Below are 21,042 nucleotides of genomic sequence, written 5' to 3'. Positions count from 1 at the left end.
AATAGCTTTGGGTGTCTACTTTCCAAAATGGGGTCATTTGGGGGGGTTTTGTGCCACCTGGGCATTCCATGGCCTCCGAGACTGTGATAGGCAGTGAAGAGTGAAATCAAAAATTTACGCCCTTAGAAAGCCTGAAGGCGGTGCTTGGTTTTCGGGGTCCCATACGCGGCTAGGCTCCCAAAAAGTCTCACACATGTGGTATGCCCGTACTCAGGAGAAGCAACAGAATGTATTTTGGGGTGTAATTTCACATATTCCCATGACATGTTTGAGCAATATATAATTTAGTGACAACTTTGTGCAAAAAAAAAAAAAAAAAAATTTGTCTCTTTCCCGCAACTTGTGTCACAATATAAAATATTCCATGGACTCGACATGCCTCTCAGCAAATAGCTTGGGGTGTCTACTTTCCAAAATGGGGTCATTTGGCGGGGGGTTTGAACTGTCCTGGCATTTTATGCACAACATTTAGAAGCTTATGTCACACATCACCCACTCTTCTAACCACTTGAAGACAAAGCCCTTTCTGACACTTTTTGATTACATGAAAAAATTATTTTTTTTTGCAAGAAAATTACTTTGAACCCCCACACATTATATATTTTTTGAAAGCAAATGCCGTACAGATTAAAATGGTGGGTGTTTAATTTTTTTTTTTCACACAGTATTTGCGCAGCGATTTTTCAAACGCATTTTTTGGGGAAAAAACACACTTTTTTACATTTTAATGCACTAAAACACACTATATTGCCCAAATGTTTGATGAAATAAAAAAGATGATCTTAGGCCGAGTACATGGATACCAAACATGACATGCTTTACAATTGTGCACAAACGTGCAGTGGCAACAAAATAAATACATTTTTAAAAGCCTTTACAGGTTACCACTTTAGATTTACAGAGGAGGTCTACTGCTAAAATTACTGCCCTCGATCTGACCGTCGCGGTGATACCTCACATGCATGGTGCAATTGCTGTTTACATTTGACGCCAGACCGACGCTTGCGTTCGCCTTAGCGCGAGAGCAGGGGGGACAGGGGTGCTTTTTTTTTTTTTTTTTTTTTTTTTTTAATCATTTTTATTGTTATCTCAGGGAATGTAAATATCCCCTATGATAGCAATAGGTAGTGACAGGTACTCTTTTTTGAAAAAATTGGGGTCTATTAGACCCTAGATTTCTCCTCTGCCCTCAAAGCATCTGACCACACCAAGATCTGTGTGATAAAATGCTTCCCCAATTTCCCAATGGCGCTATTTACATCCGGCGAAATCTAAGTCATAAAATGCTCGTAGCTTGCGGTTTCTTAGGCCATAGAGATGTTTGGAGCCACTCTGGTCTCTGATCAGCTCTATGGTCAGCTGGCTGAATCACCGGCTGCATTCTCAGGTTCCCTGTTGAGACAGGAGAGCCAGAGAAAAACACGGAAGACGGTGGGTGGGGCATTCTCTCCCACTGCTTGTAAAAGCAGTCTAGAGGCTAATTAGCCGCTAGGATTGCTTTTACATGAAAGCCGACCGCTGGCTGAAAAGAATGATACCAAGATGATACCTAAACCTGCAGGCATCATTCTGGTATAACCACTCAAAGTCGTGAATGGCGTACCTGAAGACAAAAAAATGGTTAACAATAAAGCACAGTAAACGGTAAAGTATAAAAAATTGCATACCTGAAAAGCAAACATGATAAAACATAATAACAATAAAACATTGCAGAATAGAATACAGTAAAAAAGAGCAGAACAATAGAGAGAATAGAGAGAGAACAATAAAACGACAACTATTATTTTTTATTTTATATTTTTGTTTGTGTTTTTTTTTTTTTTTTTACACTTTTTTTGTAACTGTAACTTTTATAACTGTAACCGGTTCCAGGTTCGGGTCTCTCAAAATGCGATGGCATCTTGGGAGACCCTGTGAAAGTGTGCCTAGTCTGTGCAATGCTGTACCCTACGCTAATACTCAACTAGTGAATGGTAGCGTTCAAAACATTCACCAATGCAAAGACCAGGATTGTCAGGACAGGAGGGACAATAATAGCGGGTGTCACGCCTATATCCGCGCTTGCTGCAGACACAACATCTTTTTTGGGGGGGTTCGTTGGGTAGGGGTACTCGGGAGGACATAAAAATGCCTCTCATGCAGCCGACTGCATTTGGTTGGGGATGTGAATGGGGGAAGTACGGGCGCTGCAGAAGTGGTGGGTTCCCAATTAGGATTGGCGAATGCAGCAGGAAGGGCATTATGGGCACGACGGGGCCTGTGTTTGTCTTTTTGGTGGCAGCGGGACACTATTTGTGCTTGCCACCTCACCAGCTTGAACTGCACTTATGGGACTCGCCACGTCACCAAGTGTTACTGCAGTGCTGGTTTGACTACGACCGGGGTGTACTAGGCCGCTGGCGCTTGCCAGTTCACCAAAACGCTACCAAAAAAACTGTTAACGATCGCAGGGATCAGGCCTGACTCTGCGAACGCTGCAGTTATGCGTTTAGTGTTTTGTAAGTGTCAGTGATCGATTGATACTGCACTTGGGTGGGCTGGGCTGGGCCGGGCAGAGGGGCAAAACGCAGGTGCTAGCAGGTATCTGGGCTGATCCCACTAACACTGCGTTTTTGGGAACCCTAAACTGCTGGGGACGCCAGTATAGATCTGATCGGATCAGATCAGATATTGATCAGTTCAGATACTATACCACTAAGGGAGGTGTACGGTGCGTGCGTGGGTGTTAGCGCTACTGGCACTAACCTGACGCTGCCTGGGGCTGGTGCTTGCCAGTTCACCAAAACGCTACCAAAAAAACTGTTAGCGATCGCAGGGATCAGGCCTGACTCTGCGAACGCTGCAGTTATGCGTTTAGTGTTTTGTAAGTGACAGTGATCGATCGATACTGCACTTGGGTGGGCTGGGCCGGGCGGAGGGGCAAAATGCAGGTGCTAGCAGGTATCTGGGCTGATCCCACTAACACTGCGTTTTTGGGAACCCTAAACTGCTGCGGACGCCAGTATAGATCTGATCGGATCAGATCAGATATTGATCAGTTCAGATACTATACCACTAAGGGAGGTGTACGGTGCGTGCGTGGGTGTTAGCGCTACTGGCACTAACCTGACGCTGCCTGGGGCTGGTGCTTGCCAGTTCACCAAAACGCTACCAAAAAAACTGTTAGCGATCGCAGGGATCAGGCCTGACTCTGCGAACGCTGCAGTTATGCGTTTAGTGTTTTGTAAGTGACAGTGATCGATCGATACTGCACTTGGGTGGGCTGGGCCGGGCGGAGGGGCAAAATGCAGGTGCTAGCAGGTATCTGGGCTGATCCCACTAACACTGCGTTTTTGGGAACCCTAAACTGCTGCGGACGCCAGTATAGATCTGATCGGATCAGATCAGATATTGATCAGTTCAGATACTATACCACTAAGGGAGGTGTACGGTGCGTGCGTGGGTGTTAGCGCTACTGGCACTAACCTGACGCTGCCTGGGGCTGGTGCTTGCCAGTTCACCAAAACGCTACCAAAAAAACTGTTAGCGATCGCAGGGATCAGGCCTGACTCTGCGAACGCTGCAGTTATGCGTTTAGTGTTTTGTAAGTGACAGTGATCGATCGATACTGCACTTGGGTGGGCTGGGCTGGGCCGGGCGGAGGGGCAAAACGCAGGTGCTAGCAGGTATCTGGGCTGATCCCGCTAACACTGTGTTTTTGGGAACCCTAAACTGCTGGGGACGCTAGTATAGATCTGATCGGATCAGATATTGATCCGTTCAGATACTATACCACTAAGGGAGGCGTATGCTGCGTGCGTGGGTGTTAGCAGTACTGGCGTTAATCTGACGCTGCCTGGGGCGACGCATATCACCGCCGGGCGATCGGGGGGCTAAATCTTTATTCGGTAATAAACGGCGGGTGCCCTGACACTATAAAAAATAAAACTAACCAGCGTCACCCGTAACGGTTATACAGTGATCAGTGGTGAAAGGGTTAACTAGGGGGCAATCAAGGGGTTAAAACATTTATTCGGTAGTATATGGGGGTCCCTGTCGCTATAAAACGCTGACGGCGAACCTAAATATTTACGTCCCTAACTAGCGTCACCAGCGACACTAATACAGCGATCAGAAAAATGATCGCTTAGCGACACTGGTGACGGGGGGTGATCAATAGGTTAAAACTTTATTAGGGGGGGTTAGGGGGGTACCCTAGACCTAAAGGGGGCATAACAGTCACTGCCCTAACACTGTAACTGTCACAAACTGACACCAATACAGTAATCAGAAAAAAAAAAAAAAAACCTGCTTGGTGTCAGTTTGTGACAGGGGGGGGTGTGATTGGGGGGGGAGGGATCGGGGTGTTTTGTGTGCCTGGCATGTTCTACTGTGTGTGTGTGTGTTGGTGCACTCACATTGCAGTCTTCTCTCCTCGGCCCGGAACGGAAATTACCGAGCCGAGGAGAGATGACATAATTTCCTCTGCCTCTGTGTACAAAACAGAGGCAGGGAAATGATCCCATTGGCTGGGAGCGATCGCGAGGGGGGGGCCACGAATAGATGGCCTCCCCCTCACCACCGATCGCCGGGGGAGATTTGCCGACCGCCACAGGCACCGGGGGGGGTCCGATCGGACCCCCCACCCGCGGGCAGGCAAGGACGTTCCTGTAAGTCCTTTTGCCTGCCCGTGCCATTCTGCCGATGTATATAGTCGTGCGGCGGTCGGCAAGTGGTTAAGCAAGCTAAAACAAGCTTCACATAGCATTGCAGCCTTTTTCAAATGGCAGTCAGGGTTTCCCAGACAGGGGTTTACCTTTTGTAAGTTGAATGGTACTTTTTAAAGGTTTCAACAAAGGTTCACAAAAGATCTGCCATTACTGTGTAAAAGCTTGCTGCATAGATTGTTAATATAAAACTAAAACCCACGTGAAGAAGGCCTTTCTGTATAGTAATGACATATATTGCTATTCCTGCAAACTAGTAAATGACACATGGGCATTCTAAATATTGAACAGTAACCAAAATTTCAGAAAAAAACATTGACATTTGTTCAGCTTTTACATATTTTGTTGTTGTGCTGTTCATTTATTGGCTGAGAAGTCTTGTTTAGTATCCAATCTTCTTTTTGGGTAGCCATTTTTAGAGTTTGAGGGGTATGCCTAATAAACTGTTTTAGATATTGTATTTATTTAGATTTAACAAAGGTGCTCTCCTGTAGGATATACCGAAATTGTCATATTGCTTATTTGCTATTATTCTTTAGGAAAATAACAATGAAAAAGACGAAGAATCTACCAGGCCTGACTTTGTGAGGGGGCAAAGAAAGCGGCAGAGTACGAAAGATGTGATTTCCGAGAAAACAAAATTGCGCCAAGGTATGTTGCATTTATCTCTCCATCTTGTGTTTATCTCATATGCAAAGGGTTTTGAATTTCATTTAGGTTAGACATCCAGCTTATCCTGGAAACTGTAGGGATAAAAATTTGGGAGCTGTTACAGGGCTGTAATTTCTTATTTTCTTGACCACACAGTACAGGACTATTATAATCTATTCATATTGATTAAAGCTGATCCCCATGTTTCGTTTTACTTTAAATAGTTCATTTGGATCAAGCTGTTCCAAATGAATGATTTACTTCACTAACAGTGGCAGTAGCTGTGTGTGCTGTATAAACTGTATGTAGCCTTAGCTAAACACGGTATGCTGCGCTGCGTCCTGGCAGCAGGATGCAAACTTCCCTACTTACTCCTGGGAACAAAATTGAGTCAGGCTTAGCACTACTCAGTCATTCAGAGGAAACTTTCTACTCTATGAATGTATGCAACGTTTTCCCTGATTGGCAGATAGGCAGCTTTTGATGTCACAAAACTCCGCCTCAGCCAATCAGAGGAATCTTTGTATTTTATTCATAGAATTCAAAGCTTCCTCTTGATGGTTGAGCAGTATTCAGCCCAACTTGATTTTGTTCCAGGAGCTGGACCGGAAGTTCTTTCTGGCTGCCGACACTCAGCACTGTATACAGCTGAGGCTACATGCAATTTATACAGCACACACAACCACTGCAACTGTTGGTGACGTAAATATCATGTTTGAACTGACTTGGTCCAAATGAACGATTTGAAGTTAAATGAAACCTGGAGAGTAACTTTTTATCATTATGACTGGGTTATATGCAGCTACCTTCTGGTGATTGGACGCTAGCAAAAAAAGCTGCAGGGACACCTTAACCACTTAAGGACCAGCCTCGTTTTGGATTTTAGGTGTTTACATGTTTAAAACAGGTTTTTCTGCTAGAAAATTACTTAGAACCCCCAAACATTATATATGGTTTTTCTTCTAACACCCTAGAGAATAAAATGGTGGTCATTGCAATACTTTTTTTTGCACCGTATTTGCGCAGCGGTCTTAAAAGCGCACTTTTTTTGGAAAAAATTCACTTTTTTGAATAAAAAAATAAGACAGCCATAAAGTTAGCCCAATTTTTTTTTATATTGTGAAATATAATGTTACACCAAGTAAATTGATACCCAACATGTCACGCTTGAAAATTGCGCCCGCTCGTAGAATGGCGTCAAACTTTTACCCTCAAAAATCTCCATAGGCGACGTTTAAAAAATTCTACAGGTTGCATATTTTGCGGTACAGAGGAGGTCTAGGGCTAGAATTATTGCTCTCACTCTACCGGTCGCGGCGATACCTCACGTGTGGTTTGACCACCGTTTTCATATGCGGGCGCTACTCGCGTATGCGTTCGCTTCTGCCCTTGAGCTTTGTCGGGACAGGGGGGTTTTAAAAATTTTTTTTTTTTTATTTGTATTATTTATTTTACAATATTTTATTTATTTTTACACTGTTTTTTAAAAAAAAAAATGGTGTCACTTTTATTCCTATTACAAGGAATGTAAACACCCCTTGTAATAGAAAAAAGCATGGCAGGACCTCTTAAATATGAGATCTGGGGTCAAAAAGAACTCAGATCTCATATTTACACTAAAATGCAATAAAAAAAAAAAAAAAAAAAAGTCATTTAGAAAAATGACATTTGAAAAAATGTGCCTTTTAAGAGGCGTGGACGGAAGTGACGTATTGACGTCGCTTCCGCCCAGCAGTGTATTGGAGATGAGTGCGCTCCATCTTAGCCTCACTCGTCTCCAGATACACCACACAGAAGGACGCGATCGCCTCCGCCGCTTACCGGAGCCGTCGGTAGCGGCGGAGGCGATCGCGTCCTTCTGTGTGGTGTATCTGGAGACGAGTGAGGCTAAGATGGTGCGCACTCATCTCCACCGGATCGCGGCGGGAGGGGGGGGCCCTCTCCCGCCACCAATAAAAGTAATCTCGCAGGGACCACTTTTATCTGAAAGCCGGCCGCCGCACGAAAACAGGGATACTGGGGTTATGGCAGCTAGCTATCCCCGTTCAAAGTTTGGACGTATATCGTCGTGCGGCGGTCTTGAAGTGGTTAATACATTTCCTGAGGCCATTCTGCTGGCCAGACTACCACAACAGCTTCCTCTTTTTCTCTTCAGAGAGGATTTTTCTCTTACAATGTCTGATATCGTGGTCAGAATTTATGGCCTTATTAAGGCTATAGATAGCAGGGGTCACAGCCATGCTCCTTCAACCCCCTCTCCTTATTGTCTTATTTCACTCTGGAGTCAGACACATAAACTGAGGAGGCAATGAAGTTGTGGATGATCCACCTACTCCTGAGGAATTCTGATCAGGATGACACGCCTATAGCAGAGATTTCTTGCAAGCTTTAGGAAATCATAACTACCCTTATTGACTTTGTACATTCCAGCTTGGTGTCGGAGTCTGCTCAACCCCTGATTCTGTAACCCCTTAGAGCCGGTGTCTTGCCAAGAAAGTTCCCCCGGCGGATAAGGACCCCCTGTACTGCACATGCGCAGTACCAACGACTACGGAGCTGCCGAAAATAGACGAAGATGAACAGCTGATCGTCAGCTGTACACGGCGCCTGCGCACTACATTCTACCCTATGTCCACGTTAAAGCCCCACCATCCAAGTGGACATAGAGTTAGAATAATAATATGCCGAGCGCAGTGAGGCCGTGCCTGAAGCGTGGCGAGCGTATCGAGCCCGCAAGGGGCCTTTTACAAACTCTTTTTTATTAAAATAGTCTTGGTACGCAGGCGCTGTGTACAGCTGACTCAGGTGTTCAGCTTCGGCTCTTTTCTGCGGCTCCATTCTTGTTCCTACTGCGCAAGCGCTGCGCCTGCGCAGTAGAGGGGGTCCTTATGCGCCGAGGGGAACTTTGTCGGCAGAACACCGGTGCCTGCTGACCCTGTGAGAGGGTTAAAATGTTGGGAGATGATTGGCTTCCCGTTAGCCGCCAGTAAGTGTGCAGGGGGCGCGCTCTCGGCACATCTCTATCTACGATATTGTACGCAAATGAGGCCGCTCAGCGCCAAGGCCCACCTGCCATAAAGTTGGTATTTAAAACCAAAACATTTTATATTGCGGCTTACCAATCATTAGGTATGGTGACTGCATTTTGTAGGTGTTTTTCCCCTTTGTTTTTACTTGGTGATCCAGCCAGTAACACACTTCCTGTTTTACAGAGACATCTTTGGACAGCAGCATTGTCAGTCTGGGGGTGGGTAGTGTTAGATGGACTAACATTTGCACAAACTGTTATTTGTTGAGTTTCATATAAAAAAGGGGAAACGCTGCGCTTGGGTTAGATATTAAACAAGCTGCCAGCATTCCTCATTTTCTGGTTACTGCAAATGGTTTCTTTGGCCAGAAATCGAGGAATGGGTTTTCTTTATCGTATGTCATGGGACACAGAGCCACAGTAATTACTGTATGGGTTATAATGGTACCTTCAGGTGATGGTCACTGGCACACCCTGGACAGGAATTTCAACTTCCCATATAACCCCTCCCCTTTACCGGGAGTACCTCAGTTTTTTGTCAGTGTCTTAGGTGTTGGTCATGAGTAAAGATGTGCTGGGCTGAGCTCCACTGCAATATTCCTTTGCTGGGGCAAGCTATGCAACCAGATCCATTCAAAGTGTCTTTTCCAGGCCTCGTGTCAGGAGAAACAGGGTTTTGATTATAACACTTCTCTTTTTAGAGAGCTGGACCCCGGGATCCAGTGCTTGGTTTTTTCAGCCATATTTCTTGGCGGGGGTACTTTACGGGTCCAAGGGTGTGGAACCCCCGATAAAAAGGGGCCCCGGTCCTTGAAGGTTTTTTAAACGGAGCCCACCGTGAGTGATGAAGATTGGGTCTGTATGGTTTACCACAGAACGTTGCAGCTGGATAAGGTAAGTGGAGATTCCTAATGAATTTTTCTAATTCTTGTGGGTTTTCTCCTTTAAAGTAAATGTTGTCATGCCTAAAGTCACCACCGGGGGCTGTCAAGAGAACGTACCTGATTCCATGCTTGTCAGTCTTGCTCTGTGTCATTACAAGATGCATGCTTCCTCCAGTCCAAGCCCAGGCAAAACGTGTTAAGGAGGGTTTTTTTCTTTTAAAACATCCCCCACCTGGACAGCTTCTCACCAGGAGGCAGGAGCATGGGCCAGTGTGCGGTATGCCGCACCGCCGCACCGCTCTAGCTGCTGCTAACGGCAGTTCTCTGTCCATCAGTCCTCCTCCTCTCCTCCATCCCAGCCCCCCCCCCTCCACATGAGATCCGGTCGTTTCAGAGGCCCGTTCGTGCAGAAAAACAAAGTTTTTTTGAAAAAAGTGGTGGGAAGACGGAGAAAGGGGGAGGGGCTTAGCGCAGCTTTCATGTGCCTCAGACGTTCACAAACACGGGGCTGTGTAAGCTATAAAGTGCACCTTTTTTCATGTGCAGTCAGCTGTCGGAGGAACACAGAGCAGATGGGAGCATGTGAGTCTTGTGGAGTATACAAGCAATTGATGCTGCTATATCCTCCGAATAAAAGTTTGACTTGTCCAGTTGACAGTGCACAAATGCTTAGGGATCCATCTGATAAAAAAATTGGAATTCCTGTTAAAAAAACATTTTCTCCTTGGCAGGTTCAGTGGCTCAACCTGCAGTGGCGGCAATTGGGGTATGTCAATCCTTGAGAGACCATTTGAAACAGGTGCTTAAGGTTTTCCCTGACCAGCAGACCCAGGATTTAGCCGAGCTGCCAGCGGCTTTGTGTTTTGCAATTGACGCAATCAGAGATTCTACCGCTTGCCTGGGTTGGTGCATATGCGTAGAATCTTATGGTTGAAAAGTTGGTTAGCCGAAGCGCCATGCAAAAAGCTCCTGGCTGGTTTTCCTTTTCGCGGTGAAAGGCTGTTTGGGGATGATTTGGATAAATATATCCAAAAGATATCAAGTGGGAAAAGTACCCTTTTGCCAGTTAAGAAAAAGGAGTAAACATACCTCATTTAAACAAGCTCTTTCTCCACTGCCAGGGGCTTCAGCCTCCAGGCAGTCGCCACTGCCTCCACCGTTCGGTTCAAGAGGTAAACCTCGGGGTCAACCCCAGGGACAAAAGAAGTCCTGCGGGAGAAAACCTGCAAGACAGCCTCTTTATGAAGGGGCTCCCCCGCTTGTTCGAGTGGGGGGTAGACTTCTGCAGTTCTTAAGGGTCTGGCAGGCGGAATTTCAAGACAGATGTTTCCAAAGATCCAGAGAAAAAGAAGTTTCTCTTTCAAGCGTTAGACCGACTTTTATCGCAAAAAGTGATCATGGTGGTCCCCATGGAATAGCAGGGGTTGGTGTTTTATTCAAACCTTTTCATGGTGCCAAAACCAATGGAGATGTCAGACCCATTCTAGATCTCAAAGATCTAAAGATCCGCTCTTTTCGCATGGAATCAATCCGATCAGTAGTCTCTATTCTACAAGGAGGAGAGCTTCTGGTGTCAATCGGCATCAAGGATGCATACCTACATATGCCTATTTTCCCTGCTCATCAAAAATATTAGCGTTTCAAAGTAGAAAAAACACGTCACTTTCAGTTTGTAGCCTTGCCTTTCGGTCTAGCTACTGTACCGAAAACTTCTGGCCCTTCCTCTGGCCAGATTAAGGACTCAAGGTATAACGATTATAGCATACCTAGACGACCTGCTCTTGATAGACCGGTCGGTATTCTGCTTAGACCAAAGTATGGTCACCACAGTCAACTACCTGGAATACATAGGTTGGTCCTCAACCTAGAGAAAGTAAGAAGATTAAATTATATGGGTCTGGTTATAGATACAGCCCAGATGAGGGTGTTTTTACCCCAGGCTAAGATCAGCGCCATAAAGGAGTTGGTTCAGGTGGTCAGGGCGAAGAATGATCCTTTTATTCGCCATTGTATGAGGTTGTTGGGGAAGATGGTGGCTTCTTTCGAAGCTCAGTTTCTTTCGAGACTGCTGCAAAACAGTATCCTGTCTGCCTGGAACAAGAAGGTCCAAGCACTAGATTTTCCGATGCGTTTGTCGCCGAAAGTGCACCAGAGCCTCAGTTGGTGGAGGATATCCGAGAATCTGCAGAAGGGGAAATCCTTCTTGCCAGTTTCCCAGGGGTTTTTAGCAGCAGAGAATTTGTATAAAAATAGTTGATGTAAAAAAATCATTTAACAGACAATAATAATTCCAAATTAACAATAATGAATCGTCCATATAGGTAGTGCGACACAAAAACAAACATGGAACATCACTCATAGCAAGGAACACCCTATGTACAAGCATGGTTTGCCAATTGTGTTTATGATGTATGTATCCACATGAAAAACCCTGATGCATTTCGACCCTTGCGATTTTTCAGTCTCTTCGGGGGTAATTTATATGCTAGGAAAATATCTAATTAAAGTCATTGGACAATATAAAAAATGTATAGCATTTAAAATTGAGCAAAATTATATCTCCATACACATAGAGGTATAGTTACCAGTGGGTGGATGAAGACATGAGGATGTATCTCCCAAACCAGCATTGCAGGATTGTAGTTGTCCAATGATCCCATCACTGCCGCATGGCCCCCCCCCCCCCCCCCCCCCCCCCCCGCGCGTCCTCCGGGTGGACGCATAGTCCACCGAGCTTGCAGGGGGCCACGTTCTAGGACCCGGAGAGGAGGATGGGGGGTAAAACGTCTGCAGATGGACATGCAAAGACTTTTTGTAAGTAGTCGTTTAGATAATGTTGGAGTGTATAGAAGTGCTTGGCAGCTGTAGGCTGGTTATTTGGTCACTAGTGGATTCATATTATAGAAAAATTATAAGTTATACATAACATGGCGTAGTTTAGTCATTCGTTGGATTGGTTATAAAAAGGGTTGGCTAGCAGTGAAGAAAGGTTGGGTGGGGGATGGGGTGTAGTGATGTGATAAGTGAAGTGAAAGTGCATGATGTGGGATTGACTGATGATGGGGCAAAACAAGTGTAAAAGTGGAGGGAAAAAAAAAACTACTAAAAACTGAAAATCATGTGTTAAGTGTAAACAATTATATATGTGAAGTGAGAAGAAAAGGGGGAATTAATTGAATAAATTGACATGATGAAAGTCAGATAAATTTATGTGCCAAACAAGTGATGTGACACTGAATAGTATATACGTAAGGTAAGAGGATATGACTAAGGTTTTTACTACATAAGGATAATGGTGTAAGGTTAAAAAAAATCACGATGTTGGAAAATGAAAGTAAAGGGTGTAACACAAGTACTTAGATTAGCCAGTCAAACAGCATTCCAAAAAGCTGCACTTACCAAGTACTCCATCAGTTTTGTATTAGTGTATGACAGCATTACCAGGGAACACCTCAGGATCTCCTGGGAGCTGTGGGGTTTTAAAGTGTCTGCATGATTGTCCATTGTCTGCAGGTGTCAGGCCCCTCCCCATCCACCCTCCCAATGGGTCTGTGGCGCCAAAAAGGCGTCGTCCGTGTGGTCCCCTCGGCATTCCGGAAGGCATGGCCCCGGCATGAGCTGTCGCCTCCGACGCAAAAGCGCAACATCATTGACAGTCCGGTGGCAATCATGGGACGCCGCCGGCACAGAGAGGGCTCCCCACAGTGGCCCAGGGGGGGACTAAACTGTAGGGAAACACGCATTGGGGAGAATCGCAGAATTCATTCGCATTTCCCCACCATGTTGGGAAGCGGGGTGGAAAAGAGGCACCCACCCAATGTCGTGGGGCTGAACACAGCGGCCCTCACCGGGAGGATGGACAGAGTAAAACACTGCGATGCATGCAAAGTGATGAACAAAATAAAATGATTTACAAATATTCATGTATTGTGTATAGGTACATAGTTGGTTGGAAGAGCCAAGGGCATGTACAGTGCCATCAATTACTCTTTGTGATCAGACAGGCCGAGGAAGGGGCTGCCGACTTCCTCTGCTACCATTTCCAAGTGGATCAGGCATACGGTCATTCAGGCCTACACCCTTAAGGATCAGGTTATAACCTTTCCCGTTGAGCTTCCCTTTTGTTGGTTTAGTTACTGGTAAAGGCTGTATACTAGAACTGTTTTTGTTTTTTCTTTTTGACTTACTAGTACAGCAGCAGGTATAGGTTTTTGTTTTGTTTTTTCAACTCCCTCTCATGAACATGCTAATCCCCATTATTTCTATTATAGAGCTGGATGGACTGTCCCTCTTCTAGTGAGGTACCTTGTCTACTTCCTCTATATACTGCTAATACAGTGCCTTGAAAAAAGTATTCACACCCCTTGAAATTTCCCACATTTCCATGTTTTTTTTTCCAAAGGATGTTGGCTCAAACTTGTCTTGCATTCACACAGTCACACAAAGTTGGTTGGAAATTCCGAACGTCGAGAACGCGGTGACGTACAACATGTACGACGAGCCGAGAAAAATGAAGTTCAATAGCCAGTGCGGCTCTTCTGCTTGATTCCGAGCATGTGTGGAACTTTGTGCGTCAGAATTGTGTACGCACGATCTGAATTTTCGACAACGGATTTTGTTGTCGGAAAATTTGAGATCCAGAACTCAAATTTTGTGTGACGGAAATTCCTATGGAAAATGTGTGATGGAGCCAACACACGGTCGGAATTTCCGACAACAAGGTCCCATCTTACATTTTCCTTAGGAAAATCCCCCTCCCCCAGAAGTCCTCCGAAACATCCAGCCATGATAGCCATACTTTAGTGAACTTTTACCTTTTATATATCAATTTAAATTTGGGGAGGACTCCATGGACAGTGCGGAAAACAAAGTGTGGGCCGAAAGGGGGCCCACGTCCTTCCAATGTAGTAAGATGGTTTTACGTGCAAAAAATAACAAAATGCGTAGCATGAGTACGAGGAACGTGGTCGTTCAGAACCCCTAAGAGTCCAACTTCCGGGGTCTGAGGTATCGGTGGGTGCTATTTGTGGTTGAAAAAAACAAACCATTCTTTCCAGAAGGTTGAAAGCCCAGAGCATGTCCAAAATATATGAAAGAAGTCAGCAGCAATTGTGTTACATGTAGTGTCTCGGCCCAGACCCATTTTAACCAACCTAGCTTGGTGTATAGTGCAATTGATGTATACATTTAAACTATACTAAAAGATCTGCAGTGCTAATGATATCCTGGAAACATATCTCTGTTGCCTCTTCCCAATCCTCATCAGAAAGCTCAGGTATAAACAGCCATTTACGCTGAGAATTCTGGAAGGGATCCGTTCCCATCACCTGAAGACATCCATAGAAGGTCGTCACCAGCTTGGCAATTTCTGGCAACGACCGTAGGTCTTCAATAGAAGATTCCATGAGCTCTATGGTCAACAACCCAAACTGTGCACGGAGGGCGTGTCTTAGTAAAAGATATTTGAAAAATAATTTGTTGTCGAGACCAAATTATCGTCTGAGTGTTTCGAAAGATAGAGTGTTCTCCTCAACTATATGGGAGATACGTGTGATTCCAATACGTGACCATGACAAGTCCGGATGACCCAAAGAGCTCAGGAAGATTCGGATTACGCCACAGAGTGGCGAGACACCCGATGAGGACTGTGTCAGAGTCCCCCCCCCCCCCTTCCTCCAGGCCATAAAACGAACCTCAACAGGGGAGAATCTGGAGCCACCAGACCTCCTTGATCTATGCAATTCATCCCGTAGTGAGGTAGGAGGTTCAAATAGGGTCAATAGGAAGGCTGTGACAGGAGTTTGGGGGGCAGAGTGTAGCCAATCATGAATATATGTGAGCTTGAAGGCGAGGTGATGTCTGAAGTTCGGGCAAGCCAGGCTGCCCACGGCCTTTGCCACTTGTAAGGAGGACCTGGCTTTACGAGGTTGGCAACCATTCCATATAAAGGCGGAAGGGCGGAGTCAAGTTTTGCAAAAAAAACTTTAGTGAGGAAAACCGGGGACGCTCTAAAGCAATAAAGACATTTGGGTAAAAAATTTTTTTTAAATATATTTATGCGACCAATTAAATTAAGGGGCAACGATGACCAGGTACGGAATTCATCCGTCATTTAGCGAACTATAGGAGCGACATTAAGGTCTTCATATCCAGAGAGGTCAGCGTGTAGTTTTACTATTTTATTTTAGAATACCTAAGTATTTAAAGGAAGAAGGTAATTGGCTTTGTGACCTCTGTAGATATTCAACGGGAGAGGGGGGACCAATGACAAAAGCCTGAGACTTTTCCCAGCCCACCTGAAGCCCCGAGACCGCACTAAACTCCTCCACAACCTGTATTAATTTAGTAAAAGAACTCTACCGTCCAAGTATACAAGGGCATCATCCACGTAGAGAGAGATCTTCTCTTCCAGTGGGCCAGATTGGATGCTCCCAATCTCAGACATCTGCCGCACCGCCAGAGCCAGTGGCTCAATGGCCAGTGCGAACATAAGTGGAGACAGGTGCCACCCCTGCCTGGTATTCCTATTCAAAGAGAATGGTCCAGAGATATCCTTATCCGTTCTGACTCTAGCTTTCAGGTCTGCTTATAGTAAGCGAGCCCATTGAATATAGTAAGAACCAAAACCCATCTGTGCCATAGTTTCCCATAGAAAGGACCAGCCTACAGTGTCAAAGGCTTTTAAATTATTCAATCCACAGCGCTTCGCGTGTGCTGCATCATGTATGTGCAAGTACAATCTACGAATGTTATTGAATGTGCTCCTGCCAGGCATGAAACCAGATTGGTCCGGCAGTATGAGGGATAGCATGACTGTCTGAAGTCTAAGGGCAAGTATCTTTGCTAAAATTTTTGCATCATTGTTTAGGAGTGAGATGTGATGGTAGGACCAACATTGCAGCTTATCCTTACCAGGTTTGGGAATAACAACAATGAGTGCTTCATTCATAGAGTCAGGAAGTTTCCCCAGTTTAAGGGAGTCTCGGAAAGTCTTGAGGAGCCTTGGAGCCAGTTCCTCTGTCTGATACCACTCCGATGGAAGGCCATCTTGGCACAGAGTTTTATTGGAAGGTAATAAGTGTATGGCTGTAGTGACTTCCTCCAGCATAATGAGTTTATCAAGGAGAGATTACTGAGAGTGTGCCGTGAGGTCAAGGGATTCGAAGAAGCCCATAAAGTCTGATTCTGAAGGGAGAGCAGTCTCCCTGTACAATGTACCATAGAAATCTGCAAAGGTTTGGTTAATAGTGCGTCAGATGTAGTCGACCCGTCTGGGAGTTGAATTGTGGCAATCGAGACATCCTGAAAGTCTGCAAGGGCAAAATAAGCAAGGAGCCTACCACCCCCCCCCCCCCCCCCCATGCTTATGAATGTGAGCAGAGAGGTATAGCTGCTGTTTCCTTGTCAAGTCTACCATGTGAAGCTGTATGGGCGTCTGTCAGCATGTCACGAGTCTCAGAGGAGGGAGCACCCGCATGACGGGTACGGGTCTCCTACAAAGCTTTTTGGAGAGCTCAGCAGACCTGTAGCGCTTAATTCGTGAGATGTAGGAACCTCTGACCACAGCCTTAAAGACGTCCCAGACAGAGCCCACTGCAGCAGAGTCCTCATTGAGAGACCAGTAGTTGACTATGTCAGTCATGATGGCCTCAGATCTCTGGCGTAGAGATCCAGAGAGGACTGAGTCTCCAGGTCCGGAATGAAGGCCTATGTCCCACGGTCAAACCCACCTGTATCATAGAGTGATCAGACTCCGTCTGGGGGAGATATGAAATTGACCGGACGTGGGGTAGAAAATCCCTCGTGGCCAGGGCATAGTCAATTCTGGAGAGGGCCGCATAGGACCTAGACTGGCAGGAGTACACTCTGACACTGGGATATTTCCAGCGCCACAGATCTACTTATCCGTAATCCGTGCACCACGCACGAAACAGCTTGGACTCAGGTTGAAACCCTTGAAGTCTATCTAAATCCGGTTGCAGGACCGAGTTAAATTCCCCTAGGATAAGCATAGGGCAACTAGGTAAGGTGGCAAAATGGACACTGAGTTCAGAGGACACTGCAACCGTGACCGTGGGGGGGGGGAGAGATAAACCGTGACCAAAATGAGGGGGTTCCATGCACTGACTCATGTAGGATGAGCATACTGCCCCTTAGGATCAAGGATAACTTGGTGACACACGAAAGGTAACCCCTTGCGGATTAGGATAGCAACCCCCCGGCAAAGTTGGAACAGGTAGATTGGTAGTGATTGGCCACCCAGTGTTTTTTGAGGGCCATCACTTTGGAACCCATAAGATGAGTTTCCTGGAGACACAGGACACGGGGTTTACTATGTTTCAGGGCCTCAAAAACCGATGCGCTCTTAAATTTAAAGTTCAGCCCGCGGACATTCCACGAACAAACATTTACCTCAGCCATTGGACTGGTGTTGAAAGTACTAGGTCTAGGAGGGGGAGAGGGAAAGGGAGAAGGGGGCCCCAGATAGCTCCCCATCCCCGGTCCCAACCACAGAAGAAGATAGGGGTTGCAGTGCTAAACACACAGACATCCACACATACACCATACATACTACAACTCAACTATGTACAGTAACATATTCATTATCCAAGGAGGGCAACAGTTCCCCCTGCCCAGCTCCGAAAAAAGGGACTATACCCTAAACTTGTACCATGCATGGGGCGCATGGCCTGCAACAGGAAGCAGGAAAAATGTGAGAACAAAATAGTGTGCAAAAACAATAGTTCCAAAAAAAAAAAAAAAGGGGGTGAGGTGAACCCCAAGGCAACTCGGGCACGGTTGGGGACCGAAGCCAGGTCCTCTCCCTCTGGAGACAAGTATAATCAGCCATATTCAGCACATATTGGAACATCAAAATAAAGTTTCAATGGTGAAAAACAAGGTATGAATCAAAGAAAAAAAAAAAAAAACTCCGGGGGGAGGGAGGAAACTTCAATTTCAGCAGCAGTACCTTCAAAATGTGGGGGTCAGCATCAGGCAGGGGTCTTAGGAGGACGGGGTAGTTATTCCTGCCCATGACATGACATCTTGTCGGGACTGGGAGAAATGGGCTTTCCCCTGGTAGGTGACCCGAGGGTAACAGGGAAAAGCATGGAATATTGAATATCCTGCTCCCGGAGCTTCTGCTTGACACACTGGTAGCTGGCTCTACGGTTGTGGACTGTCGCAGAGTAGTCGGGGAAGAGGGACACCACGGTGTTCCGGAGATTTCCTTTCCTCCTGGCAGCCCCCAAAATGGAATCCCAGTCTTTGTAATTGAGGGGACGGATCACCACAGTAAGCGGGGGGTGACCTTTAGGAACGGGACTTCCGAGCCTGGGGTCGCTTGCAAGGGCAGGTCCGCTGGGTCCGAAATCTCTGGGGAAGGTGGTGGGGAGACGTCCTGGCCGTCTCCAAAGAGATTCGGAGTGGAGGCTGGCGATGCGTTTGGCCCATGGACAGTGGTGCGGCGGCCATCTTGGCAGGAGCGCGTGGTGATGCTCATCTTTGCCGGGTTGTTTCTTCCCTCGCTGGTTTCCTATCCACCAAAACGCCCCCCCCCCCCCCCCCCGGAGATGCAGGAGACACAGTGGGAGGTATTAGGCAAAAAATTAATTGATTGCCGGCTATGGTCGATCGGGATGGAGCAGGATTGCATAGGGAGAGACCGGAGCTACAAAGGCACATGTCCGCTCACATCCCGTGCTAGGCCACGCCCCAATGTAAATGTATTTTATTGGAATTTTATGTGATAGACCAACACAAAGTGGCACATAATTGTGAAGTGAAAAAAGTTGATAAATGGTTTTCAATTTTTTTTTTTTTTTACAAATATCTGAAAAGTGTGGCATGCATTTGTATTCACCCCCCTTTACTCTGATGCCCCTAACTAAAATCTAGTGGAACTAATTGCCTTCAGAAGTCACCGAATTGGTAAATGGAGTCCATCTGTGTGTAATTTAATCTTAGTATAAATACAGCTGTTCTGTGAAGCCCTCAGAGGTTTGTTAGAGAACCTTAGTGAACAAACAGCATCATGAAGGCCAAGGAAACACCAGACAGGTCAGGGATAAAATTGTGGACAAATTTTAAAGCAGGGTTAGGTTAATAAAAAAAAAAAATATCCCAAGCTTTGAACATCTCATGGAGCACTGATTAATCCATCATCCGAAAATGGAAAGAGTATGGCACACCTGCAAACCTACCAAGACCTGGCCATCCATCTAAACTGACAGGCATGGCAAGGAGAGCATTAATCAGAGAAGCAGCCAAGAGGCCCATGGTAACTCTGGAGGAGCAGAGATCCACAGGACAACTAATTAGTCCTGCACTCTACAAATCTGGCCTTTATGGAAGAGTGACCAGAAGAAAGCCATTGTTAAAAGAATGCCATAATAAGTCCTGTTTGCGAGAAACCACGTGGGGGACATGTGGAAGAAGGTGCTCTGGTCAGATAACACCAAAATTGAACCTTTTGACCTAAAAGCAAAATGCTATGTGTGGCGCAAGAGAACACTGCACATCACCCTGAACACACCATCCCCACCATGAAACATAGTGGTGGCAGGATCGTGTTGTGCAGAGGCTTTTCTTCAGCAGGGACAGGGAAGCTGGTTGAAGTTGATGAGAAGATGGATGGCGCTAAATACAGGACAATCGTAGAAGAAAACCTGTTTGCAAAAAACTTGAGACTGGGGTGGGGGTTCACCTTCTAGCAGGACAATGACCCTAAACATACAGCCAGAGCTACAATGGAAAAGTTTAGATCAAAGCATTTTCATGTGTTAGAATGGCCCAGTCAAAGTCCAGACCTAAATCCAATTGAAAATCTAACACGACAAAATATGGAAAATGTCAAGGAGCATGAATACTTTTTCAAGGCACTGTATGCCTCCCTCTTGAGTACTTATGACTAGAAATGTTGAAAATTGTTTCATGGAATGTTAGTCTCAATGATGAGCTTAAACGGGCTACTGTCTTCCAATATCTTTAACCACTAAAGCCACATTTTCTGCTTTGTCAGTAGACTCACCTGCATGGTAGTGGGATTTCGGCTCTTCGCAGGCCTTGGGTTCAACCTGCGCTACATGCCACTTAATCTTCCTTTGCCAGAGACAAGGGACTTTGTTTTCTGACAAAAGGGGGAGGGGGGGATGGACTCCAGGCACAGGTGGTGCACTTCTGCCCGGATTCACCCTCCCTTTAGGGGGATGTGCCACAGACAGTGGCATAGTAGGTTATGGTTTTTAGATGGTTTTGTGTTTTATTTTTATTGTTTCTTCTCATCTCTCTTATCTGATACATCCAGGGTGAGCAAGCTCAGAAGGCTGGGCGCAGACGCTGGTCAGCCCTTCGTATGCCTCTTTTTCCATATGATCAATGATTTCATGCACCTTCACCCATCCCTAAGGCTAGAGGAGTTAAAATAGCTACACACAAACAACGTCCGCTATTACCCACAGAAATATGAGTAGATTCTGAAGGCCGCCGCCTTTTTGTTAAAGGAAAGATCCAGGGCCAGTGTTATACCCTGGTTACTATATATGCCCCCAGTAGACATGCCGTTAAATTTCTAAAACTTTGGATATCCTGGGGAAGTTTCGAGAAGGTCTATTGCTTATGGGAAGGAATTTAACCTTACATCGGACCCTTGTCTAGGCACCTCTTCGGGGAAAACCTTTGTGTCTCATAAGGCGTTAAGATATGTTAAACAGCGTCTATGCTCTTTGCATTTGGTGGACAGTTGGAGGGTGCTGCAAGAGGACAGGGATTT

General features: G+C 45.8%; 1 protein-coding gene across 4 annotated transcripts in view; it reads left to right on the top strand.

Annotated features, from left to right (window-relative positions):
* NUSAP1 (nucleolar and spindle associated protein 1) overlaps positions 1-21,042 on the top strand; it is a 609,977-nt gene that overhangs the window by 224,595 nt on the left and 364,340 nt on the right. For all 4 annotated transcript variants that reach the window (XM_073608869.1, XM_073608871.1, XM_073608868.1 and 1 more), the window contains one exon: positions 5,246-5,357. In XM_073608869.1, the coding sequence (XP_073464970.1) occupies positions 5,246-5,357 (112 nt within the window). The remainder of the gene's footprint in view (positions 1-5,245; positions 5,358-21,042) is intronic.

The sequence above is a fragment of the Aquarana catesbeiana genome, linkage group LG13, assembly GCF_042186555.1.
Source record: "Aquarana catesbeiana isolate 2022-GZ linkage group LG13, ASM4218655v1, whole genome shotgun sequence".
NCBI classification, from domain to species: Eukaryota; Metazoa; Chordata; class Amphibia; order Anura; family Ranidae; genus Aquarana; species Aquarana catesbeiana.
This window is presented reverse-complemented; position numbering and strand designations above follow the sequence as displayed.